The following is a 27,219-nucleotide window of genomic DNA, read 5'->3' as shown; positions in this document are numbered from 1 at the left end:
CTCTGGCTGGTGGCGAACTCCTCGTGAAGTACGGGAACCCTTCGTTCTTTAGCCCCGTCAGTGGACGGGTCTAAAACGCAGATCTTAAAGGGGGGAAGTCCTAGCTTGTCAGTCGAGCAATCTCTCTGATTGAAAGCAAAGCTTCAAAAGCATCATGTGTGGAAGTTTCAGTTTTCTGAGCATGGTTTTCTAGTCACCTATTTTGTCTCCATACAGTTACGCGTGTTAAAATCATTTGGGAATCTACTTGGTGCTCCCCCAGATAGTTCAGTCCTTCCCCCTAGCGCCCGCCGGGAGAGGCAGAGGAATGTCTGCCATCTTGGGCGCAACTATTTCTTACCCAAAATGGGGGAAACCACATAAATCAGTGAGTTTATTTGTTACCTAAAAAGTCTTTTTGCCATGAATAGGCTATTCCATTTTGAAAAACAATTCTATGATTGTTTCTAGATGCGTTTTATGCCTATTTGAGTTTCCTGGGAATGGTGTGAGGAACGAGGGCGTGGGTGTCTCCCCCGGCGTGCATATTGGTACGATCCATTCGCTGCACGCACGTGGCTCCGCACTAGCGGCTCGCGGTGATTCCTGGGAGTCGGAAGCAGGGCGGCCGAGCCGGGTGAGAAGCAGCGCGGGCCCATGCAGGACGCTGAGAACGTGGCGGCGCCCGAGGCGGCCGAGGAGCGGGCAGAGCCCGCGAGGCAGCAGCCAGCCTCCGAGTCGCCGCCGGCGGATGAAGCGGTGGGCTCTGGCGGGTCCGAAGTGGGGCGGACCGAAGACGCCGAGGAAGACGCTGAGGCCGGACCGGAGCCAGAGGTGAGGGCCAAGCCGGCGGCCCAATCCGAAGAGGAAACGGCGACGAGCCCTGCCGTGTCGCCCTCGCCGCAGCCGGGGGAGCGATCCTCAGCGCAGGAGTCCTCTGCTCCCGGAAAGGCGGAGGCCGCAGGGGAGCAGGCCCGGGAGCACTCCGCCGCCGGAGCGGAGGAGGAGGGCGGGTCCGATGGCAGCGCGGCTGAGGCGGAGCCGCGGGCTCTGGAGAACGGAGAGGCAGATGAGCCCTCCTTCAGCGACCCCGAGGACTTCGTGGACGACGTGAGCGAGGAAGGTAAGAGCTGTGATTGTGTCTATGGGGAGGGGATCCACAGCTGTCGAGGGCGCGAAGTCTTCCTATTGCAACGATCCGCCCCTACTTCCTCTAAAGTAGGGGACCACTACTTGGGGAGCCCACCTCTGGGTGAAGACAGGACTTCTAGAGTTGATAGAAGGCAGGACGAATTGCAGTGTCTGGGCCATTTCAGTTTCCAGCGTTGATCAGCTGGACCCTTCCGAGGGTCTAGTGGGAGTTACAGGACGTGTAGACGCTGGTGTCTTCCCCCTTGCTGAAATGTCTTCCCTTCCCATCGGTTTCCATAGTAAGACATAGCCGTTGGACCAGCCCCATTCCCGCCTGCTTATCTCTTTTCCCCCTTTTTGGTCTGTACCCCGACCATGCTTGTGTTGTACATCGATTTTTTTTGCACACTGTTCGCTTTGCGTCTTGCATCTTATTCTCTTCCACGGTGACTGGTTCTAAGGCATTATTTTGTCGTCCTGCACGGGAGCCTGATTTTTAAAATCTTTTATGACAGCTGACTGCATGTGTTTTCTGCCGTTTCAACTTCCTTCATGTGTTGATGTGATTAATACCGAGGGGCAGGTAGATCAAGCTGAACCTAACCTCTTTATTCTCCTGCACTTACTTCTGTAGTGCTATTACTACAGGCATGCACCGCCAAATAATTGATTTTGAACAACCGGTGATATGCCAAAGAAAATCTAGAGCCTCAATATAGTTGTCAACTTAGAACTTATAATATTTGAAATATTAAAGGGGCTGCCATTTAATGTCACCATTGTTTTATTTAACTTTTGTATGTTTATGGGGTTTATTCTTGTTTTGTAAGACAGGGTCTCCCTTAGCCCAGGCCAGCTTAGAACTCTTAATGTAGCTGAAGCTGGCTTTGGGCTGGTCCTCCTGCCTCTACTTTAAGACTGCCGGGGTTTAAGGTGTAAAGCACCATGCCTGGCTTGTTTTACTGCATTTCTTAAGGTAAAAGATGTTTTAGCATGAGAAACAGATAAACTGTGCCGATCCTACCGGTCTTCCCTCTGCAGGCCTTGAGGAAGTTTCTCTGTGGACAAAGCATGTTTCTGGTTTCCCACCTCTTACCCTGATCTCTGATGTACCAGTTCCCTCAATGTTAAAGCCTAAGTTTTGACTCTGAAGCTCCTTTTGAACCACTGGTTATTTCTTTGGGGTTGGAGTGTCTCCTTATTGCTTTGTAGTTTCAGACAGGACCTCACACTGTATCCCATGCTGGCCCGGAACTCATGATCATCCTCCTGTCTTCCTTGATTATGTGTTGGGATTACAGGTGTGAACCACTGTCAAATATAGCTGCTTTTTTAGGGGAGAGGGGTGTCACCCCGAACTCAAGACTCACCAGTTGGCCAGACTGGCTGTCCATTGAGATCTTTGCTTGTACCTTTCTAGCACTGGGAATACAGGTGTGTGCCGCTGTGCCATCTTTTTACCTGGGTACTGGGAATCCTAACTCAAGTCCTGCTACTTGCCCAGCGAGTACCTTGTTGACTAACCATTTCTCCATATGCCCCCCCAATCTTATCTTTTCTCCTTTTCAAAAGTTTATCTTTATTTTTTAAATTGAAAATTTGTTTTATGCTAAGGAGCATTTTGCCCTCCTGCATATCTGTTATATCCATACCTAGTGCCTGTGGAGGCATTTGGATCTCCTAACTGGAATTAGGGTTGGTTGTGAGCCACCTTGTGGGTGCTGGGAATCAAGCATGAATCCTTTAGAACAGCAGCAGTGCTCCTAACTGCTGAGCAGTCTTTCTGGCCCTTGTTTGTTTGATTTTTAATTTTGGGTATGTCCCTTTGTCTGTGTGGGTTTGTGTGCGTGTGAGTGCAGGTGCCACTAGGACCAGAAGAGGGTGGCCAGTCCCCTAGAGCAGAAGTTACAGTTGATTGTGAGCTACCTTATGTAGGTACTGGGAAGCAATGGGCCTGTCTGGTGCAAAATGAGGTGGGTTTTTTTTTTTTACACCCCCTAGACAGAGTTTCTCTGTGTAATAACCTTGGCTGTCCTAAAACTAGCTCTTGTAGACCACTCTGTCCTCGAACTCACAGAGATTCGCCTGTCTCTGCTTCCTGAGTGCAGGGATTAAAGGCATGCATCATCACTGCCTAGCTCAAAATGAGTATTTAAAGAGTTATTTGAGCCCACTTAATTCCTAGATTCCAGTGTGTAAATTTTTTCCAGAATTGGGGAAAATGGAAGTCGGGTTTCTGATGTGACTACAAGGCCAGCCTTCCTCCATCAAGTCTGGGGAGCCCAGCGGGTCCTGTGTATGAAGGGAGTGCAGAATAATGAGGAGGCTCTGGTCCTGAGAACAGAAATTCTTCGGGCCGTCTGGTCTAGGGTGTCACAAGGGTGGGAAGGGAAGACAGCCTTTTGGTCCTTAACAGGAGGAGCAGTGTGGATGTCTTGTCTCCTTGTTCTGTCTAGTTGTGTGTTAGTATGGGGTCTCCTGTTCTGTTGTGATTATGAACAAGTTGTTTCCCCAGGTGGTGTGCATGCCCGTCATTCCAGTACTTGGAAGGTAGAGAGAGGAGTTAGAGGTTGTCCCCTGCTACGTAGGGAGTGCAAAGCCAGCCTGAAGTACCTGGGACCTTGTATTAAAAAACACATGAAAAAGGACTGAAGAGATAGCTCAGCAGTTAAGAGCACTTAGTGTTCTTCCAGAGAACCTGCATTTGATTCCCAGCTCCCATATGGTGACTCACAACTCTCTGTAACTCCAGTTTGAGGACCTTATGCTCAGGTACCAGGCATGCATGTGGTGCAAAACATTCATACACATAAAATAAATTTTTGTGGCTGGAAAGATGGCTCAGTGATTGAGCACTGGCTGCTATTTTAGAGGACCTGGGTTCAATTCTCAGCACCCATATGGCAACTCATAACTGTAACTCCAGTTACAGAGACTCTGGCACCCTCACACAGACATACATGTAGGCAAAACACAAATAGACATACATTTCTAAAAATAAGTAAATAGATAAATTTTTGAAGAATCCAAACAAACTAACAATCAAATATGTGTTGCATTGTGGGGATAATTTGCTCTGCCCTGCCCAGGCAGATATAGATTGTTGAGGCTAGGCAGACGCTTTGAGTTCCTGGGAAAGAGTCTGTAGTTTGTATAGAAGCTGGCCTTTTTTTTTTTTATTACATCTTGTTAAGTTCAGATCCAGCTTAGCAGGCCATTTAATAGTATGGTGAGCAGGTTTTTAAAGGAACCCAGAGTTCACCATAGCTGCTGTAGTAAAGGTGTGTGGCATTGCTGTGTTGAGAATCTGCCTCTTGCCTCCTTGCTCTTTGCCTGCTCTTGATTCTACCATCTTTGAAATGTGTCTTTTGTTTTAAAGATTTATCTATTTGTGATGTATGATACGTATTCTTTCTGCACGTATGCCTGCACATCAGAAGAGGGCACTAGACCTCATAGATGATTGTGAGCTACTGTGTGGTTGCTGGGAATTGAACTCAAGGACCTCTCTGGAAGAGCAGCCAGTGCTCTTAACCTCTGAGCCACCTCTCCAGTCCCTGGTGTGTTTTAATTAAGTTTCTGTTGCTGTGACAAGACGTGGCCAAAAGCAACCCCGAGTCCATCATCCAGGAAGTAAGGGCCCACCAACAATGAATGACCTTTTAAAATAATCATTTGGTTCCCTGGTAGTGGTACACACCTTTTATCCAGGCACTTGGGAGACAGAGGCAGGCGGATCTCTTGAGTTTGAGGCCAGCCTGGTCTACAGAGCACATCCCAGGATGGCCAGGGCTGCACAAAAAAAACCCTGTCTAAAAAACAACAACATAAAGTCATTTGGTGAGTTGGTCTGCACATTTGTGTAGCAGTCAAGAGTGTGTTCTCAAGTTGGTTTTGCCTTACACAGTGGGTTCCAGGGATTGAACTCACGTTATCAGGATTGTACAACAGTGAGCCTTCCTGATGGCTCAGAATTTCCTTTTATTTTTAATCCTACTTGTTATTTGTTTATTTGTAACTTTATTTTTAGATTATTTTGTATGTGTGAATGTTGTTTGCTTACATCATTTACAGATTCCCTGGAACTGGTGTTACAGATGGCTGTGAGCCACAATGTGGGTGCTGGGAATTGAGCCTTAATCCTCTGCGAGAGCAACAAGTGCTCTAAAATGGCAGAGCCATCTCTCCAGCTCTATTTTTTTCTTCTCTCTCTCTCACACACACACACACACACACACACACACATTCTTTCTATTGTTTTTCAAGACAAGGTTTCTCTGTAGCTTTGCATCTTGTCCTAGAACTAGCTCATGTAGAACAGGCATGCCTCAAACTCACAGAGATCTGCCTGCCTCTGCCTTCCGAGTGCTAGGATTAAAGGCGTGCGCCACCACCTCCTGGCTATTTTTTTTCATATTTTGTGTAACAGCGTTTTGCCTGCATGTATGTCTGTACCACATACATATGTTGTTTTGGGGGGTCAGAAGAGGACAGTGGGTTCCCTGACTGGAATTGCAGATGATTGTGAGCCATCGTGTGGGTGCTAGGAACTGAACTCTGGTCCTTTGGAAAAGTAATAAGTGCTCTTAACTGCTCAGCCATCTCCCCAGCCCCACATATCTATTTTCTTTTTGGTCTTTTGAGACAGGGACTCTCTATGAAGACTATGAAATCTCACTATGACTGCCCAGGAACTCACTTTGTAGGTTATGCTGGTCTCAAACTCGAGATCTGCCCATCTCTGCTTCCTGTAGTCTGGAATTAAAGGCATGAATTTCCCTGTGAGATCAAACTTCTATATTTTAACTAGGATCTTCTTCTATAGCCCTGGATAGCCTCAAGAATGGCTGTCTTTTTGCCCCAGTTTCTCAGGTGCTGAGAGCATTCTTACATCTAGCTTACCTTTCTCTTGGTGTTCTTGTGCTGAATGTGTGCACGTGGAGACCCGAAGTGTACAGCAGGTGTACCACCCCACCCCACCCCCTTATTTTTGAAGGTAGGCCCTCTAACTGAACCTGGAGCACCGTTTCATCTAGACCGGTTGCTCAGCAAACCCCTGAGATCCTTTTACCTCTGCCCTCACAGCCTTGGGGTTATAGGTGCATGCTTCTACACCTGGCTCTTTTGAGACAGACTCTTACTGTGTAGCCGTGGTTGTTCTATAAATCACTATGTCGATCGGGCTGGCCTTGAATTCACCACATTCTGCCTACCTCTTGAGTCTTGGGACTGAAGGCATGCACCACTATGCCTACCTTACACTTGGCTTTTGTGTGGGTGCTGGAGATGTGAACTTAGTTCATCATGCTTGTGGGCAGTGAGCACTTGCCCCTCTGAGCCTCCATCCTAGCCCTTTTTTCACTTCTGAGAATGAAGTGTGGGACAAAGGGTGTTTGTTGATATTTGAGATATTTAGTATGTTGAAGTTGCTTTTCTTTTTAATAAGATTTGTTTTTAGTTTTAAGTGTATATGTGTGCACATATGCCCTTGGGGGCCAGAGGGTCTCCTTGAGCTGGAGTTAGACTGGTGGATGAACTGCCCAACATAGGTACTGGAGCAGAACTAAGGTTCTTTGCAGGAACAGTACATGCTGTTAATGCTGAGCCATTTCTCCAGCTTTCTTCTTTTTTGGTTTTTCGAGACAGGGTTTCTATGTGTAGCTTTGGAGCCTGTTCTGGAACTCACTCTGTAGACCAGGCTGACCTCGAACCCACAGAGATTCACCTGCCTCCCAAGTGCTGGGATTAAAAGCATGAGCCACCGCTTCCTGGCATCTCCAGCTTTTTTCAATTTCCTGAGACAAGGTCTCTTGTAGCCTAGCAGGAGGCTGGCCTTGTGTTTTCTTCTTGTTTTTCTTTCTCCTCTTCCCCCTCCTCCTCTTCCTTCTTCATTTTTCTTTTTTTTAAATATTTATTTATTTATTATGTATACAATATTCTGTGTGTATGTCTGCAGGCCAGAAGAGGGCACCAGACCTCATTCCAGATGGTTGTGAGCCACCATGTGGTTGCCGGGAATTGAACTCAGGACCTTTGGTAGAGCAGGCAATGCTCTTAACCACTGAGCCATCTCTCCAGCCCCCTTCTTCATTTTTCATGACAGAGTTTCTCTGTGTAACCCTGGCTGTCCTGGAACTCACTGTGTAGACCTGGCTGCCCTCGAACTCAATCCTCTGCCTCCCGAGTGCTTGGATTAAAGGCTTTCTCCACTACTGCCTAGCCTTTGTTTTGTGCATATTTGAGGATGACCTTAAACTCTTGCTCCTCCTGCTTTCACCTTCTGGGTGCTGGGGTTTACAGGTGTGTTACAGGTGTGTGGGCACACACCTGTAAAAGATTTGAGTGAAAAGGAGCAGTGATAGTTTCCAGAGCAGCTAGAAATTCATTCAATAAGCCATTCTTTAAGGGTTTTTTTGTTGTTTGTTTTGCATTGCTTTTTTTTTTTTAAAGAGTACTATTGGAGATTGAACCCAGGGCTACGTTTGTATTAGGTCAGCATGCTCTTCCTCTATTATATCTGCAGTCTTTTGCATTTTATTATTTTTTTTAAAGTAATTCTTGTGTGTGAGTATGGATAAGGTCAGAGGGTAACTTTTAGGAATGGATTCTTTCCACCTCATTAAGGCAGGGTCTGCCCACGGAGATCAGGCTGGCCTTGAACTCAGAGATCCACCTGCTTCTGCCATTTAATACCAGAGTGATGGTATTAAATGCATGCACCGCTCAGCAGTCACAAATGGGTACGTTTTGACAATACTTCCCATCAAAAGGTGTGTGAGGATTACCCTTCCTGATTCTTTGTTGTTTAATCTAGATCATGATTTCTTTGTTCATGATAAGAGCACTTAGAGTAGCTGCCTCTTAGAAATGATCAGCCTGCTAGCTAATGGACCAGTGCTTCTTGGTTTAAATAGAAGCCATTTGACATTTCTCTTCCTCCTTTAGAACTACTTGGTGATGTACTCAAAGATCGGCCTCAGGAGGCAGATGGGATCGACTCGGTGATTGTTGTAGACAACGTTCCTCAGGTGGGACCAGATCGGCTTGAGAAGCTCAAAAATGTCATCCACAAGATCTTCTCCAAGTTTGGGAAAATCATAAATGACTATTATCCTGAAGAGGATGGAAAGACAAAAGGGTGAGAGTGCTAGTTGCTGAAGCAACAGCGGTGGGCTTGGGGACTTGTGTATTCCGTCCACCCCAGAGGGACGCTCCTGACAGTGGAGTTTTGGTTCTCAGGCCCTGGGCAGGACTCTGAAATCATGGTGTAGTGAGTGACCGCAGACTGAGGTTTCCAGAGCTGATGCCCACAGGAGTAGCAGGGGGCCTGGTATAGGTTCTGGATAGAACTACCATTGTCAGCCCAAGCGCGCAAGCCTGCTTATGGGATTTCTCTCAAATACTTTTTAAAACATTTTAACTTATCTAAAGTAGTGAAAGCCTTCATTACTGCTTAGTTACTTCCTTCATACTGTTAGCTAAAATCATGAGGTTAGCCCAGTGTTTCATGGCCTGCAGTTTACTTCTTCTCTTCAAAACTAGGTGTTTCCTATTTGATTCTAGTCCTCCATTGTGTCTGGTGCTATGTGTGGAGCCCCAGTCTAAGCTTTGCTGCATTTTCACTGTGGGCTGTTTGCTTAGATCCTGCTGTGCATGCCTGAGGCTCCTGTCTCCATCCTAGGAGGCTCTTTTTTTTTTTTTTTAAATATTTATTTATTTATTTATTTATTATGTATACAATATTCTGTCTGTGTGTATGTCTGCAGGCCAGAAGAGGGCACCAGACCTCATTCCAGATGGTTGTGAGCCACCATGTGGTTGCTGGGAATTGAACTCAGGACCTTTGGAAGAGCAGGCAATGCTCTTAACCGCTGGGCCATCTCTCCAGCCCCCTAGGAGGCTCTTGAGCGGTGGGACTGGCTGCCTTCAGTGAGCTGGACAGTGGTTGCTGCCATATTTATAGAGGTCGTTTGCCTCTTGCCACTGTGGACAGACCTTCTTTAATGCCACCTTGTCTGAGGGGAGTATAGGATGATAAGGTTACCTTCTTTTAGAATTAAAGTCTTAATGTTTTAAAAACTATCTACAAAGTTATTATTTTTGCAAGAATCATTGGTTCTAGGCAGTGCTGCTGTGTTGTATGGTTTTCATTTTATTTCTAAAGGTTATATTTTATGCATTTATATATTTTGGTTTTTTCAAGACAGAGTTTCTCTATAGCCTTGGAGCCTGTCCTGGAACCAGCTCTTGTAGACCAGGCTGGCCTCGAACTTATAGAGATCCACATGCCTTTGTCTCCGGAGTGCTGAGATTAAAGGAGTGTTCCACCACCACCCAACTAGATTCTATTTATTTATTTATTTATTTATTTATTAATGATTTAACTTTATTTTATGTGCATTGGTGTGAAGGTGTCAGATCTCGTGGAACTGCATTTTCAGACAGTTGTGAGCTGCCATGTGGGTGCTGGGAATTGAACCCGGGTCCTCTGGAAGAGCAGTCATTGCTCTTAACCGCTGAGCCATCTTCTCCAGCCCGATTATATTTATTTTTATTTTATGTGCATCGGTGTTTTTGACTGCACGTATGTCTGTGTAAAGGTTCCAAATCCCTTGGAACTAGAGTTATAGTTGTGAACTCTCATATAAGTGCTGGGAATTGAACCTGGGTCCTCTGAAAGAGCAGCCAGTGCTCTTAACCACTCAGCCATCCCTCCAGCCCCTTGTTTTTTGTTTTGTTTTTTTCAATTCTGTTTTATGTGCGAATATTTTACTTGCATGTATATATGTGCACCACATATGTGCTTAGTCCTCTCAGAAGCCAGAGAAGTGTCTCATATGATTCTTAGAACTAGAGTTATAGACAGTTGTGAACTTCCATGTGAGTGGGTACTAGGTCCTCTGCAAGAGCAGCCATTGGTCTTTTGTTGTTTTGTTATGTGGCCTTGGCTGGCCTGGCACTCACAGTTCTGCCTGCCTCTGCTTCCTAGCTATGGGATTAAAGATGTGGGCCCCCTGGCCAAGTTAAGAACTAGTGCTCTTAACTGTTGCTGAGCCATTTGGTTGAAAGGTAATCTCTTTGACTGACAGTTGCTTGCTGTGTTAGGTGTTTATCTGTACTGAAGTTTCCCCTGAAACCCTGTGTCATTTTTCTGTGATGTGTAATGAGTTCATTACTGTATATGTAAAGTGCACACTGCTAGGTTTTGGCATACATGCATCATATCACAGGGCTATCATGGAATAATGACTATTTCTGTTAAACTTTTCTTTCAGTTATGACTATGAAGTCACATTCTTGAGATCTTTCTATTAGGATTTCATTCTTTAGGAAACTACTTGGTCTGCATGTTGTACTCTAGTCTTCAGGGTGACCCACCTTGGGGAGGCTGCAGGACAGCTAGGACCTCAGTTCATGTAGAAAGCTCTCAGCGTATAATAAGTCTTAAAGGTACATGTGTCCAAGCTGCTTGCCTTCTCGCTCAGGTACATCTTTCTGGAATATGCTTCTCCTGCCCATGCTGTGGATGCTGTGAAAAATGCCGATGGATACAAACTGGACAAGCAGCACACGTTCCGGGTCAACCTCTTCACGGATTTTGATAAGTGAGTTGGAGCCTGAGATAGATCTGTGCTTGGTGCCTGTGGGTGATGGGAAGTTCTTCAGTAGGTGCTGATGTCTTTAATGTTTCTGCTTTGGGCATGGGGTAGGTGGAGAGGCTTTGGTGCTGACTGCCTGTTCATGCTCCTCCTATCCCATCCAGACTGTGCCACTTAGCAGTGCCTGTTCTGTTCCAGGTACATGACGATCAGTGATGAGTGGGACATTCCAGAGAAGCAGCCTTTCAAAGACCTGGTATGTTTCTATGAAACCCCTGCTTTTGTAGTCAGGAGAGATTTTATAGCTTGAGGTTTAAAGGTGTCTGTTGAATTTGCATCTGTGATAAAGAGTGGTAGTTATCAATGAGCTTTCTTTGATTAAAATTAATTCAGTGGCCGGGCAGTGGTGGCGCACGCCTTTAATCCCAGCACTCGGGAGGCAGAGGCAGGCGGATCTCTGCGAGTTCGAGGCCAGCCTGGTCTACAAGAGCTAGTTTCAGGACAGGAACCAAAAGCTACGGAGAAACCCTGTCTCGAAAAATCCAAAAAAAAAAAAAAAATAATTCAGTGCACTAAATCTCTCAATTTTGATTATTTTTAGGGAAATTTGCGTTACTGGCTGGAAGAGGCAGAGTGTAGAGATCAGTACAGTGTGATTTTTGAGAGCGGAGACCGGACATCCATCTTCTGGAATGACGTCAAGGACCCAGTTTCAATTGAAGAAAGAGCGGTGTGTACTAGCGGCCATGGCCACGACTGTCTCCTTATAGCAGGGCTGGTTTCCGCCCGAAGGAACAGGTGAAGGCTCTTGTTCTCTGAGAACAGTGTCACTCCTGTCCCAGCTTGGAAATAGGTTCTGAGAAAAAAGATGCCTGTAGAAGGAAGCGTCACTGTGCTTGACTTTTTGTCATTTTAAACCCTGTTCCTTCCTTCCTTCCAGAGATGGACAGAGACTTATGTGCGCTGGTCCCCTAAGGGCACCTACCTGGCTACTTTTCATCAGCGGGGGATTGCCCTCTGGGGAGGGGAGAAGTTCAAGCAGATTCAGAGGTTTAGCCACCAGGGTGTACAGCTCATCGACTTCTCTCCATGTGAAAGGTGAGTGGCTTAAACTCCTCTTGCTGGTCCCCTCAGATGGCTTGTAGTAGTCTCTGACATCACAGAAAAACATCCCAGAAAGAGTTCGGAGAACTCCACTTGGGAGGATGGTAGCAGGAGAGAGATGTTAGGGCCAGCTGGACTTATAGTGAGTTTGAGGCCAGGTTAAGCTATGTGATGTGACACCCTGTCTCAAAACAGAGGAGAGAGAGAAAATGGAAGAGATATCAAGAGAACTCATTGGGGCTGGAGAGATGGCTCTTCCAGAGGACCTGGGTTCAATTCCTAATACCCACATCGCAGCTCACAACTGTAACTCCAGTTTTAGGGGACCTGACACCCATGGCAAAACACCAGTGCATATAAAATAAAAACAAATAGGGAGCTGGAGAGATGGCTCAGAAGTTTAAAGTCTGGCTGCTCTTCCAGAAGTCCCGAGTTCAATTCCCAGCAACCACATAGTGGCTCACAACCATCTAGAATGAGATCTGGTGCCCTCTTCTGGCTTGCAGGCAAACACTATTCATAATAAATCTTCTAAAAAATGAAAATTAAAAAATAAATTAAAAAATGATTAAAAAAGAAGACTCATGGATGTTTCCCATCAGCACTTGGCACTGCTCCTTTACACCTCCTCACATAGTGTGCAAACTGTCAAAACCACTGGGGGGGGGGGGGGGCGGCGGACTGGAGAGGTGATTAAGAACGCTGTTCTTGCAGAGGATCTGGTTCAATCCCCGGCACCTGCATAGTTGCTCACAACCATCTATGACTCCAGTTGCAGGGAATCCACTCCCTTTTCTGACAAACAAGGGCACTAGGCATGTGTACAAGCAAAACACTCATACATATAAACTAAATAAGTCTTTTTTAAAAAGAGGAGGCTGGGGGGCTGGAGAGATGGCTCAGTGGTTAAGAGCATCGCCTGCTCTTCCAGAGGACCTGAGTTCGAGTCCTGGCAACCACATGATGGCTCACAACCATCTGTAATGAGGTCTGGTGCCCTCTTCTGGCCTGCAGGCATACACACAGACAGAATATTGTATACATAATAAATAAATAAATATTTAGAAAGGGGGGGGGCTGTGTGTGTAAGAGAGACAGCTGGCCTGATGCCTGTGCTAGAGTGACACTTGACTGTCCCATTACCTCTTTGGGAAGCCTGCTTAGTTTCCTCAGCAGTCAGCTCACCTGTGTTCTGGGAGCGCAGTTGGCACATTAACTTAGGATGTGGCTTTCTCTTAGTAGAGGGCTTGGCCCCAAATTATTGTAGCTAAAGCTGGCTTCCTAGTGTCTTCACTTCCCAAGTGCTGGGATTGGGGCTGTTCACTACTACACCTGGTGTGATGTATCTGTCCCCTTGAGCAAACGGGGCCATCCTGTCTTTTGTTAGGTCCTATGTGCTTTGGTTTGTAGATTGCAGTTTTGGAACTCATTCGTTACAGACTTGAGCAGTTTTTATAATGTAACGTTGCTGATCAGGATATCAGTCTTGGCAGCCTTGGCACTGCAGCAGTAGGGCCCTTTGCTGGTGTTTTCTGGCTTGCTGTGGCCGCTCTCACTGTACCTTGCTTCAAGGGGTCGTGTGCTTAGGAAATCTGTGCCTTGTGAGAACAAATGAAGATTTGTTCAACAATGTAGAGATGCTCTCTGTCAGGTAGCTAATTGCTCATTTCCCAGGATACTCACTTTAGAACTGTACACGACCATCTGTTGTCTTTATCCCATTAGTCTTAATTACACGAGTGAAGCTAGGAGAATCCACACCACTCTTCCTTCTAGACCAGCCCACTCAAGCAGACTTCTGTTGGGATGTTTGATTGATTTCCTGGTGCCTCTCCTGGGTGGGAGCACCATTCTAGGTAACTTGTAGTGGTCTGTAATTACTTTGTACTTGGTTGTACTTGCCCCACCCCCGAACTTGGAGAGATCAGATACCATTCTTGGGGATCATGGTATATGGGGGAAAGGTTGGTTCCCTACATCTTGGCAGTATGATGTGGGAGTCTTCTGTTTTGTGTTGATTTCATTGGTTAAATAAAGAAACTGCCTTGGCCCATTTGATAGGCCAGCCATTAGGTGGGTGGAGTAGACAGAACAGAATGCTGGGAGAAAGAATCCGAGTCAGTCAGTCGCCATGATTCTCCCACTCCAGACAGACACAGGTTAAGATCTTTCCTGGTAAGCCACCTTGTGGTGTTACACAGATTATTAGAAATGGGTTAGATCAATATGTAAGAGCTAGCCAATAAGAGGCTGGAACTAATGGGCCAGGCAGTGTTTAAAAGAATACAGTTTCCGTGTAATTATTTTGGGTGTAAAGCTAGCTGGGTGGCGGGAAGCAGCCCTACCCGCCCCACCACAACAGAGTGGCATGTTGTGGAAGGAGGACAGTGCCTCGTCTTCCTGAAGGTTGAGAACAAAAAGATGCACCTGGACTTCCCCGGACCTCTCTGCATTTTTAAAGCGTCGGTGGAGTTGGGGTTCATAAGCTGCGTTGCTTATTGAAATTAGAAGTCACTTCTGCCTTCCTCCGTGGAAAACTTGTACCTTCCATAAGTGTTTACAACAGTAGTGGCCTGTGAACTTGTGTCTGTGACCCACAGAAATGTGTGCTGGAACTGTGACTCTTATACCAAAGGAAGTGCTGTACTAAGTGACCTCCTCTCTTGCAGATACCTGGTCACTTTCAGCCCGCTGTTGGACACTCAAGATGATCCTCAGGCCATCATTATCTGGGACATCCTCACAGGGCATAAGAAGAGAGGCTTCCATTGTGAAAGCTCAGCCCACTGGCCCATCTTCAAGTGAGTAGACATTAGCCCTAGTCTGCCTGTGGCCTTTTCATGTTCATTGGTACAGCCTGGCACTGCTTTTCTCCACAGGTGGAGCCATGATGGCAAATTCTTTGCAAGAATGACTCTGGATACTCTCAGCATCTATGAAACACCTGTGAGTTTTGTTTTGTTTTCTAGTTTCTCTGGGCATTGGACTAGAATCCTGCATGCTAGACAACTGCATTACTATTGCTGAGCTTTTGTGGCAGTTTTTGTGTTCTAGAAGACAAATGATGAATGGTTGGGTGCGTGCATGGCTATACTTTTCAGTATGGATATAGTTAGTGCTTGCTTAATCTGTACTGTAGTAAGGGAGGCAGGGCTTTGGTAAACCTACTGGCCAAATAAATAAATAAATAAATAAATAAATAAATAAATGCCAACTCCAGTGCCCTTGCAACCCTTCCTGTGCTGGAAGTCTGGATTTTCCTGTCCTGGCTCCTACTGAAGTTGTTTGGATGTTTGTTGCTATTTCACCTAGCCTTCATGCTTGTAATGTTCCCTAGATTCAGCAGAATCTTACACTGTTAAGAGGGGGGGAGAGGGCTGACAAGATGATTCAGTGGGTAAGGCACTTGTCACCAAGCCTGACATCATTGCACTATGGAAGCCAAGAACTCGGCTCTTGCACATCGTCTTCTGGCCTGTATGAGTGCTCTGACATATGCTCCAGTCTTCAAAATAAGTGTAAAAAGAGGTACATAGAGTTAATATGGCCCTGACTTTTCTGAACTGTTTTTATTTTCCCCCACTCACGGGCAGTCTATGGGCCTTTTGGACAAGAAGAGCTTGAAGATCTCTGGAATAAAGTAAGTGAAAGTTTCTGTAAAGTAAGTGTCAATATGCTCTGGTTGCTATAGCAACACAGGATGGTTACCTTCAAGCAACAGAAATGTCTGTCTTTCCCTCTTGAAATTGGAAGTCCAAGTTGAGCTAGTAGATTCTGTCTGATGGGGGCTTTCTCTTCAGTGGATGGTGTCTCTCACTTCAAATGGTTAGAAGGAACCTTAAAAAGGCATTCACTGGGTTCCCCTTCCCTTCCTTAAGCCCGATTTACCTCACAAGGGCCTCACCTATGGTTACTATCTTTGAGTTCCGCTGGACGTTTGTTGAGCACATGAACAGACCTTCAGGCCATTGCAGCTTGTGGTTTTTTGGTTTTTTTGGACAGGGTTTCTCTGTGATAGTCCTAGCTATCCAGGAACTAGCTCACAAAGATCCACCTACCTCTGCCTCCTGAGTGCTGGGATTAAAGGTGTGTGCCCCTATCGCCTGGCTGCAGCTGAGTTTTCAATTTCTTTTTTGTTTTTTTTGAGACAGGGTTTCTGTGTAGCTTTGGAGCCTAACCTAGAACTAGTTCTTGTAGACCAGGCTGGCCTCGAACTCACAAAACCTGCTTCTACCTCCCGAGTGCTAGGATTAAAGGCATGCGCCACCACCGCCCAGCTGAGTTTTCAATTTTTAAGAGTATCAGGCTGGAGAGTTGACTCAGAGGTTAAGAGCACTCAGTTAAGCACTTAAAACAAGTATTTGCTTGCCTGTTTCTGCAAACACTGGGATGCTGTAGTGACCCTGGCTCACTGGCACAGAAATGAAAAATTAGGGGCAGAGAAATAAAAATACTTAAGGTCAAAGAGTGTTGCCCAGCGGAGTAAGGACAGTGTGGAGACTTGTACACAGTGACTTCATCTTCTTCGGAAGGCTTTCGGAAGATCTTCCCTGCTGCTCCTGTGTTCTATGGGGTGAGACTTGGGTACATGACAAGGAACTGCAGTTCATTCTGTCTTATTTATCTGAAGTCCTTGGGAGCTGGGGTGGTGAACACTTAGTAGCCCAGAGGACACTGGTATGTCCTTTTGTTTTATGTTCCTGGGTCTCATTTGAAAAACACATACACTGATCTGCAATAGGTTTAAAATCAAGTTTGGATGTGGTGGTAGGCTTCTGCAGTCCAGCTTGTCAGGAGGATAAGGAGGGGGGGATGCTTGAGCCTATAAGCTGGAGACCAATCTAGGCAGCCGACCTTCTCTACCAAAAAAAAAAATGCAAAATGAAAGTATGGCATGTTTAGACGTTTTTCACTGTCACAGTGTCTGCCCTGTGGGATCATTAATAGAGGAAAAGGCATTGCTTACTTGTCCTACCGCCCGCCTTCTGACTTGTAGTCTTCCCCTTTGGCACCTTGGTTGACCTTTACATACCCTGCAGCTAGAGTCATCAGCCTGAATTATATTTGTAAAGAGCAATGTCATGTAGTGGCTGAATACGGGGCTGGTCTGCATTGAGAGCTGGCTACGATGAGCAACATCCGTATGCCTAGGTCCTTGTCACAGCAGTGTGATCATGCGACCCCGCCCCCCAGGGTTAGGACAACTGCAGGCTGTACTGTGCAGTGTGCAGGGCTGGTGTGTAGTGGGCAGTCTGCCAACGTAGAGCTTTTGAGAGTAAGTGTGTTCTCTCCTGCTTGCTGCTCAGTTCTGTGACCACCTGTTCTTTGCATAAACTTTAATCCCTTTGTCTTACAGAGACTTTTCTTGGTCTCCGGGCGGTAACATCATTGCGTTTTGGGTGCCAGAAGACAAAGATATTCCAGCTAGGGTAACCCTGATGCAGCTCCCCACCAGACAGGAGATCCGAGTGAGGAATTTGTTCAATGTGGTCGACTGCAAGTTGCACTGGCAGAAAAATGGAGATTACCTGTGTGTGAAAGTGGACAGGACTCCCAAAGGCACACAGGTGAGTAGTTGTCATGGGAGTTACATCTAAGTGAACTGCTGCTTCTTACGATTTGTTTTTGTTTGTGTGTGTGCATGGGTACAGGTATGCGGGTGCCTGAGGATGCAGAGAGCTTCAGATTCCTAGAGTTGGAGTTAGAGTTGGTTGGGAGTCACTTGGCTGGGTGCTTGCAACCTAATGTGGATTTTCTGCAGCTCCTGCAGGGTTTTGTTTTTTTTTTTTTGTTTTTTTTTTGTTTTGGTTGGGAGGTATTAACTGCTGGTTTATTGCATAGACTCATAGGGTACTTTCAGGGTTGTTGATACAGTCGGCTGTCTGGTCATAGAGTGTTCTGGTTAAAGCCTTTTTTTTTTTTTTTTCCGAGACAGGGTTTCTCTGGTTTTGGAGCCTGTCCTGGAACTAGCTCTTGTAGACCAGGCTGGTCTTGAACTCACAGAGATCTGCCTGCCTCTGCCTCCCGAGTGCTGGGATTAAAGGCATGCGCCACCACCGCCCGGCTGGTTAAAGGCTTCTTTTTTTTTAAATATTTATTTATTATGTATACAATATTCTGTATATGTGTACGCCGCAGGTCAGAAGAAGGCACCAGACTCCATTACAGATGGTTGTGAGCCACCATGTGGTTGCTGGGAATTGAACTCAGGACCTTTGAAAGAGCAGGCAATGCTCTTAACCTCTGAGCCATCTCTCCAGCCCCTTAAAGGCTTCTTAAACTGACTTTTATAATTGAATTTCATCTGAGAAACTTTTTTATGACCCCAGGCAAATATGTACACAGAATATTCAAGTCCAACATAAGCAATAATAATAAGTTATTTTAAGATAACTCTTTGATATGTGCATGTGTATGCCTTTATTATTAACAATGAAAGCAAGTTTGCATGCTAGTTAGAGGGGGTGTTTTAAGTGCATGAGTGTCTTGTCAGCTGCATGTATGTCTCTACAGTGCTCTTGGAGGCCAGAAAAGGGCATTAGATACCCTGGAACTGGAATTACAGACCATGGTGAGCTGCCATGTGGGTGCTGAGATTTGAACCCAGGTCTTCTGCAAGAGTAGCCAGTGCTGTTAATCACTGAGCCATTTCTCCTGTCTCCCCCATCTTTTTATTTTTAAGATTATTTATTTATTATGTACACAGTGTTCAGTTTCCATGTATGCCTGCAGGCCAGAAGAGGGCACCAGATCTCATTACAGATGGTTGTGAGCCACCATGTGGTTGCTGGGAATTGAACTCAGGACCTCTAGAAGAGCAGTCAGTGCTTTTAACCTCTGAGCCATCTCTCCAGCCCCCCTTCCCCATCTTAGCTTATTTATTATACTTTGATGGTTTTGTGTAGTTTTGAACGCACAGAAAATTACAGTAATAACACCTGCAGATGCTTAGCCACTCTTTGGCACTCTACTGGCAGGTACAAGGGATGTGTTGTGTTTCTGGTAAACACAGAAGAGCTTCACCTAGTTCTGCACACAGATCATTTAATATTTCCCTCATCAAAAAACAAACAAACAAACAAACCAGCCTTTGACCCTGGTCCTCTCCCTATTTGCGGCCAACCTGGTCTACATAGCAAATTCCAGATTAGCCAGGACTACATAGTGAGACCCAAGTTGTTTTTTTTTTTTTTTTTAATACTTTGAATTTTTCTTCTAACAGTTTCTTTTCCCTTTATGTTAGTCTTTTCTTTTTCCTTTTGATATCTGAAGACAGGGCCTCACTTTGTAGCCTAGACTGATCCATACATAACTTGTAATCACTCAGCCTCTGTCGTCCTGAGTGTTGAGAGCACAGGTGGCATGCCAAACCAGCTCTTCTTTTTTTTTTTAAGGCGTGGTCTCACTCTGGTTCTGGGGTATATTTGAACTCACAGTGATTCTCCTGCTTTACCTTCTTGAGTGCTGTATTACAGGCACGAACCATTATGTCTGTTCCAACTTTTATTTTTCTTGAGATATAATTCATATACCAAAAAATTGCCATGCTTTTAAGTAGCGAGCCATCTCCGTGACTTAGAGTGTGTTCAGCAGGTCACACAGGCGTGCTTCTGCTGATTTCAAGCTGCATACCAGTTAACACTCACTCCCCATTTCCCTCTCTAGACCGCTTCTTGGTCTGCCTTGTTATTTCTCTCCTGGTGCTGGGGATCACACTCAGGCAACCCTCTTCATGTTGGGCCTGTGTTCTAGTGAACTATGCCCCAGCCTCTTCCTCACTCTGAACAACCTCTGGTCTGCTCTCTGTTGCATTCTCTGTTCTGAGCACTTCATACAGGTGAAGTCCTACAGCCTGTGGCCCTAAAAAAAAACATTACTTTTTTTTTTAATGAAATTCATCTTTATTTTTAAGATTTATTTATTATGTATGCAGTGTTCCTCCTGCCTTTACAGTTCCATGTCAGAAGAGGGCACCAGATCTCATTACAGATGTGGTTGCTGGGAACTGAACACAGGACCTCTAGAAGAACAGCCAGTGTTCTTAACCTCTGAGCCATCTCTCCAGCCCACTTTTTTTTTAACAATCCCATTTATATGTGTCAGCATTTCATTCCATTCCTTTTCATGGTTGACTACTATTCCAACACACATCCATCCACATGTTGATGGACGCACATTAACTGGTGAGTGAGTAGTAGTGGGACTGCTGTTGGAAGTGGTTCTGCTTGAAGGTCATGGTGCAGGTTGCTCCACAGTGTTGAGTCCTGTGGTCCCCTTGATGGACTAGAGGACCCTGAGAACTCTGATAGATGTGCTTCAGCATGGACTTGGACTATGCTGTCATTGTGGCAGCTTTATCGCCAGCATTAGGGATGTAGATGTGCTGGGGACTGAGTGCCACCTTCTGTTAGCTTGTCCAGTTGTGCTCCCTATTCCTCCAGAATGTTACCCTTCTTTTTTTTTCTTCTTATCAACAGGGTGTTGTCACAAATTTTGAAATCTTCCGAATGAGAGAGAAGCAGGTACCTGTCGATGTTGTTGAGATGAAAGGTAAGCTTCCGTGTAGCAGGAAGGGCCTTTGTGCCCTTGTCTCGGACAGCTCTGCATGAGCCAGGTACTTAAGCAGTCTACCAAAGTGGAGTGACAGCAGGAGTAGCCAACCCAGACGACACTGACCTGGAGCACATGGGTTAGGCTATCTAGCTGCAGGGATCCTCCTGTCTGCCCTCCTGTGCTAGGGTTACAGGTGCATGTGCCTGGATATCTCCTTGAATGACTAATTTGCTGGTTACAGTTTCAGTCATTTTGTTTCTGTTAAATAAGAGTCTTGTTCGATAGCTCGTTGGTCTTGAACTCCCAGTCTTTATGTCTCAACCTCTTAAGGGCTGGAATTATACGCCTGTACCACCAGGCTTGGCTTTCAGTTTTTTATTTTATTTTCTTAAGTTTAATTTTTTTGTTTTTTGTTTTTAGTGGATGGTGATAGGGTCTGAGTATATGTATATCCTTGACTACTTGGAACTCATAGAGACCCACCTGCCTCTGCTTCACAAGTGTTGGCATTAAATGCGTGCTCCACCATGCCCGCCCTCACCTTTTTTTAACAGAAGAAAGATTGATGTACTTTATTTTCCCTCTAACTTCCCCCCTTTGCTGGAATAGTCAAATAGTTTCTGCCTTTGTCTGGCAAAGTGTCTGTACCTTTCATTTTACTTTTTTTTGTCGGAGTAAGGGTTGACAATGTGGTGGCACAAGCCTATGATCTTAACACGCAGGAGGCCAGGGCTGGAAGAGTATAATATAAGTTCTGGTCCGGCCTGGACTTGTTACTAACACAGCATCACAAGCAAATTAAACCTGCTACCTTTAAATCTGCTGGCCTCTGTTTGATTGCTTTTGCTGTCAGTTGATCTATAGTGAATTGGGGGTTTCAGGGTGCTTATCTCCAGTTGAGTGAAGCTCTTCATAATTGAAGATGTTGCTGTGAAAGATGACAGCTACTGACTTCTCTTGTTGTTGATTGTAGAAACCATCATAGCCTTTGCCTGGGAACCCAATGGCAGTAAGTTTGCTGTGCTTCATGGCGAGGCCCCTCGGATATCTGTCTCCTTCTACCATGTAAAGAGCAACGGGAAGATCGAACTCATCAGTAAGCAGTCTGCCCTCAGGCTCCCTGTAGAGAGCTTCTCAGGGGCTTGGATTGCCAGTGTGGGTCAGATGATAGGCAGGTTGGGGTTACTTGGAACAAAGGGAACACATATATCCTCATGTAATTAAAAGACACTCTCCCATTTGACATGGAGACAGCATGTATCCTTGCTGGGGCTCCCCAAGGGCTACTGCTGCTCACTCTTGTCCTTGTGTCATGACAGCCCACACAAGTCAGTGAGTTTAGGGCTCAAGGCAAGCGGAACTACGCAGTGTTGCCCTCACTGGGGTGGATCTGCAGGGTTGCCCCAGGCTATGTTCCATATGCTTCTTCTAGGAAGCCAGCACCTTGTTCCCTGTGCTGTAACAGTCGTGCCAGGGCTTTCTTGGACTTGGGACTTTGTGTATCTTACGAGTAGCTTCTGAGACCCGTGAAATGTGCTTTCCCTTTACCTGGGTCTAATTTTTTTGTGATAGAATCAGTTGGCTGTGTTGCAAAGTCGATTATGTTGTTGATTCTCTTAGATGTATAAAATGTGGACAGTTGCAAACATTATAACAACACCAGGAAAGGTGCTGTTTTCTGACTGTGTGTGGTATGTCTTTCTTCGCGCTGTCAGCACTAGGCTCACAGTCAGTGCTTCACTGTGCATTGGAGCTAGATGGGACATTTGTCTGTAGCTCTCGGAATGTGAGACTCTTGCCCCATCAGAACCAATATGGCTGTAGTGCTAGGACTTCGCCCCCCTCTTACTCTACTGCTTCTGAGTCCCATGGCCAAGGAGATACCCAGATGTTAATGCCCTGTTTGAAGGCAGGTGGCTGGCTAAGAGAGGTCTGAAGGTCTAGGCAAGGAGTGACCTGGGGGGTCACCCGATTTGCTTTGCCAGCTTCCCCTAGTGTTGGGTGACTGGGAAGATGATAAGCTTGAGGTTCTGTGAGAACACTGAAATGGTGACTTGATTAGGTTAGCCTTGGTGTTATTGAAGTCAGGTCTCCGAAGTAACCTCTGGTAACACCAAGGACTCCAGAGATGAGTCACTGCTATAGTTACTGTAAGTGCATTCTTTGTCCAGTTGCATGTGAAGTTGAAAACAGTATCCACCATAGTTCTATACCAGTCAGCACCCATCACCCTTAAGCATTCTTCATGACTTCATTTCTAACTGAATGGAGCAGTTGTTTTAAAGTAGTTCTCCTAAGGTGACCAGTGGGTATGTGGACTTGTCTTTGCCAACCCTCCTTAAGGTAGCACTGTCTTAGCTCGAGAGGCACTGGCACAGTCCCCTCATAGGTACTTGCTTTTCTTGCAGAGATGTTTGACAAGCAGCAAGCAAACACCATCTTCTGGAGTCCCCAGGGACAGTTCGTGGTGCTGGCCGGGCTGAGGAGGTGGGTTCGGGCCCTGCCTCCTTAGGGTTTGTGTTAAGATGGAGCATCTCACTTGATAATTGTCACAGCTGAGCCTCTGGCCAAACCAGGCTGATCACAGTAGTGACTTGCAGATGACAGCTCTTCTGTGATCATAGCCTTACGTTCTCTCCTGTGAATCCCGTGTCTTCCAGTGGGACAGGTGCTTAGCTGGAGGCAGCCTTGCCCTTTGTGGTTGGGGTGCCTTTCTCTTGCTCCCCTGCATTCCATCTGAGCACATAGGAGTAGTGAGCAAATCCAGCCTCGACCTCTGGTGGGAAGAACTGCCGTGGATTACTCCCACTGTGGTGTGCATGTTACCCTAGCTCTGGAGGCTTCCTCAGGTACCACCTTCTCTAGATGTCACAGATCACTCGTGCACATCATGTCCTGATCCCAGTCTCATGAAATTTGTCACTGTGAGGACAATAGGGTTAAAGTCCAGGGAGCTACAGCCCAGCAGAGAGTGGGCATCTTGGTCCTTGCTCCTTCCCCACCCTTGTGACTCAGTGGAAGTTAGGGGCGTTGGACCTCTCAGGGTGGAGATGCAGGGTGATTGTGGGATGCAGCTACCTTGTCATCCCACAGCATGAATGGTGCCTTGGCGTTTGTCGACACTTCAGACTGCACTGTCATGAATATTGCAGAACATTACATGGCCTCTGATGTTGAGTGGGACCCAACCGGCCGCTATGTGGTCACCTCTGTGTCATGGTGGAGCCATAAGGTAGGTGGCAGATGCTGGGCCCTTCGGGAATGAAGTCTCTCAAGGCTGGTGACAAACTGTGGGATCATTGTATCCAGGGACCCTAGGTGAGAGGATACTACTTAAAAGCCTTTGCGGCTTAGGGAACCCATCTGATCCAGAGGGGTCAACTGCCAGAGCATGGGCTGCTATGCCTCCTGAAGGCAGACTGCTTTCTGTGTTTACCGATGGGTGGACACTTGAGCCATTCTGTGCAAACAAAGCCTGTAAGCTCAAAGGGCTCCAGCTGGTGAGAAAGAGCTGTTGCTTCCCAGATGGCTTTGGGTAGTGTCTGGAGTAGCATTCTCTATGTTCATCATAGGATGTGATGCCCTCCCAGATGTCGTGCAGCATGGCCCATCCCAACACTTGTTTAGGATTGATTGACTGATCGATGTATTTATGGTTTCTCGAGACAGGGTTTTTCTGTGTAGTGCTGGCTGTCCTAGAACTAGCTCTGTAGACCAAACCAGTCTGGCCTGGAACTCACAGAGATCCGCCTGCCTCTGCCTGGAATTAAACTGCTGGGAGTAAAGGTGTGCGCTACCATGCCCAGTTTAGGATTTTTTTTAATTAATTTATTTTTTATGTGCATTGGTATGGGTATAGGATCTCCTGAAACTGGAGTTAGAAACAGTTGTGAGTTGCCATGTGAGTGCTGGAATTTGAACCCAAGTCCTCTGAAGAGCAGTCAATGCTCTTAACTGCTCAGTCATCTCTCTAACCCCTTGTTTAGGATCTTACAGGACTGGGGGTGCCAGTGCGTAACACTCACCTACCGTGCAGAAGGTCCTGGGATCTATCCCCCGGGACCCTCCCCCCCCACACCAAAATGGGGGTGTGTGAAACTCTTAAGTCCCATGTGGGGCCACTCTGTTCAGTCTACAAAACTTCCAGAGCCCAGCATTTGGGTTGAGGCAGTGCTTCGTTGAGTCTTGCTGGGAAAGACAAGGTTAGCTGGCTAAGCTGTAGCTGGTGCTGTCAGTAGTTGGCACTGCTGGGGAAGTTTTCTTATCTCAGGCCTGCACTGGGAGGAGCACCTGCTGACTGCTATTGACATGGTATTCTTAGATCATTGTGTGTTTGCTCATCACCTTCCCTGCCAGAGGATGAGCACAGTCAGGTGCAGGTTTTGTGTTTACAGTGTGCTGAGTACAGGTTGGTGCTCTGGCTACTAAGAGTAAAGGTATCATGGTGGCCTTGCACATTTTGCATGATGGACCCCATTGTCCTGTCTAGGTGGATAATGCTTATTGGCTGTGGACCTTCCAAGGACGCCTTCTCCAGAAGAACAACAAGGATCGCTTCTGCCAGTTGCTCTGGAGACCAAGGCCCCCAACGCTCCTCAGCCAGGATCAGATAAAGGTCTGTAGTCCCTGCCTGGTTGGGGGTATGGGTGGAGTTGTGGCACTGAAGAAAAAAAGGCATTTGTCCTGTGACTGGTAAGGGGCAGTGAATGGGGAGTGGAGGTAGGACATGGAGAGGGCGTCTGAAGAGATGTAAGGCCAGTGAGACCTGACCTGGAACAACGTCAGGCACTAACTCTAAAGTTGCAGGCTTAGCAATACCTACAAGCTCAGGAGGCTGAGGCAGGAGGATCATGGGTTCTTCCAGACTCCTGTATAGTAAAAGATAACCCTATTCTTCCTGTCTGTTCCCCACTCCCCAGAAAACCCAGGAGTCTGACTAGGCCACACAGGCTATAAATAAGCCCTAGTAGAATTGGAAGAGCTAGGCGGGGTTAGGTGATGGGATAGGCTTGTGGTCTTAGGTCAGAACTGGGAGTGACTCACCCTAGGAATTGTCTCCATGAGATGAGACTCCCCAGCCGGTCATGCTAGTGCCCTGGGGTTGAATCCTCTTAGTCCTGGAGGCTGTTGGTGTACACTGGCATCTGAAGACAGCAGTTGCGGTTCAATCCTAAGTGACTTGTCTTGGTTTCAGCAAATTAAAAAGGATCTGAAGAAATACTCTAAGATCTTCGAGCAGAAGGATCGCCTGAGCCAGTCCAAAGCTTCAAAGGTGAGCCTGAGGGGATGCTAATGGGTGCGCATCCCTGTCTGGGCCTGGGCAGTAGTGAAAAGGGTGTGCCAGGAACCTGATCTGGCTTGTTCTCCCATGCGTGAGGTGGCAGTTAGTAATGGGCAACAGGGCCAGCACTGGTGCATGGAACCAGTACCCACTAACACTGGGTAGAAGCTGGCTTTTCCTTAATAGAAGCAGGAGGTTCTAGGATCTAGAAGAGAAATGAGGGTCCCACTTGAGGAGGTTCTATGTAAGGCTTGCCCAGCACAACAGAGCTGGAATACAAGACTCCGCTTGCCCTCTTCTAAACTTCAACAGTGGTTGCTAGACACAGAGGATGGTGGCACTGTGGTTTGTGGTTGAGCAAATGTGTCCTGCTCATCCCTACAACCTTCCCCACATGATAGGAACTAGTGGAAAGAAGGCGGACCATGATGGAGGACTTCCGGCAATACCGAAAAATGGCCCAGGAACTCTACATGAAGCAGAAGAACGAACGTCTAGAACTACGGGGAGGTAACCAAGCTTCTGGGCGTGTCTGCAAGTGGAGTAGTCCCTCAAGGGTGTGGACTAGAGAGCCCTGCAGCTGACGTTGCAGCCACCAGGGGTCAACCTGTTCTTTGTTGTCTTAGGGGTGGACACTGATGAGCTGGACAGCAATGTGGATGACTGGGAGGAGGAGACCATCGAGTTTTTTGTCACTGAAGAGGTTATTCCTCTGGGAAGTCAGGAGTGACCTCAGCACTGTGGTAAGAGTTGTGAGTGTGAAGAGAGCAGTGGGTGCCTGCTGAGTTAGACCACAGCATAGAAGACACCCAGGAAGGTGGTGGTTGGTAGGGAGCTTGGAAAGAAGTGGAGGCTGGCATGAGGGCAGTGCTACAAGAAGGAGGATCAGGCACAGTACTGTCACCCAGTGTTGGTAGTGTTGGTACAGGCCACAGTACAGGAGTGAGTGTCTGCCTGTGTGTAGTGCTAAGCCTCGGGGTGATGGGGGTGCTACTGACTGATCTGAGGCCTCCCCGTGGCCTGGAGTGTGGTCAGTGAAGAATCCAGCTGTTTTCCCCTTGCTTTGTGGCTGACTAAATGTGGCTCATCTGTTGCAGTGTCACTGTGCTGTGCCCAGGATCCGAGGCCACCCTTCACAGAGAGCCTTGGGCTGGGTTCTCATTGTGCTTTCTTTCTCTGGACTGCGAGTGCGCCCGGGGTTCTTCCATCCCGACACAGCTCTGTGCCTTCAGCCCCTGGGTCCACAGTGGGGACACTTGAGGCTCCGCTCTCACTTGCCCTGTTTGGGTTTTTATGCCGTGTCTGCTGTGGGGCCTCACTGCAGTTCTCCTGGTCGCTCCTTTCACTCCTGCTGCCCGTGGTGTTTCCAGAGCCTCTACCTGCAGCTCAGTGGAGTTCCCGTTCACAGACTCACTGTCCCTGCTTGTGGCCTGGAGACCTTCAAGGGGACTGCACGCCCACCACTGACGTGTGCCAGTAGATCTGGAGGCACCCCAGCACCTTGCGCCTGTTCAGATTTTGCAGGGCCTCTGCGCAGGTTGGATGTGGAAATAAAAGCAACCCTGTGTGAAA

The 27,219-nt window shown here is 46.8% G+C and overlaps 1 protein-coding gene across 1 annotated transcript; it reads left to right on the top strand.

The window, feature by feature from the left end:
- The first annotated feature begins 569 nt into the window (after positions 1–569).
- Positions 570–27,219, top strand: LOC121446553 (eukaryotic translation initiation factor 3 subunit B). The gene is made up of 19 exons (XM_041649229.1): positions 570–1,102; positions 8,056–8,248; positions 10,596–10,715; positions 10,908–10,965; positions 11,311–11,439; positions 11,650–11,807; positions 14,483–14,614; positions 14,693–14,759; positions 15,407–15,453; positions 17,170–17,380; positions 20,291–20,363; positions 21,340–21,462; positions 22,775–22,853; positions 23,460–23,598; positions 24,856–24,981; positions 25,561–25,638; positions 26,049–26,157; positions 26,274–26,390; positions 26,745–27,219. Exons 1-18 carry the CDS (start codon positions 637–639, stop codon positions 26,375–26,377), a joined length of 2,412 nt encoding a protein of 803 aa, XP_041505163.1. The 5' UTR covers positions 570–636; the 3' UTR covers positions 26,378–26,390; positions 26,745–27,219.

This window comes from Microtus oregoni, unplaced genomic scaffold, assembly GCF_018167655.1.
Source record: "Microtus oregoni isolate MIOR12 unplaced genomic scaffold, Mior012 000003F_ref0000135, whole genome shotgun sequence".
NCBI classification, from domain to species: Eukaryota; Metazoa; Chordata; class Mammalia; order Rodentia; family Cricetidae; genus Microtus; species Microtus oregoni.
Note: the sequence above shows the minus strand (reverse complement) of the source record. Positions and strands in the feature narration are given on the sequence as shown.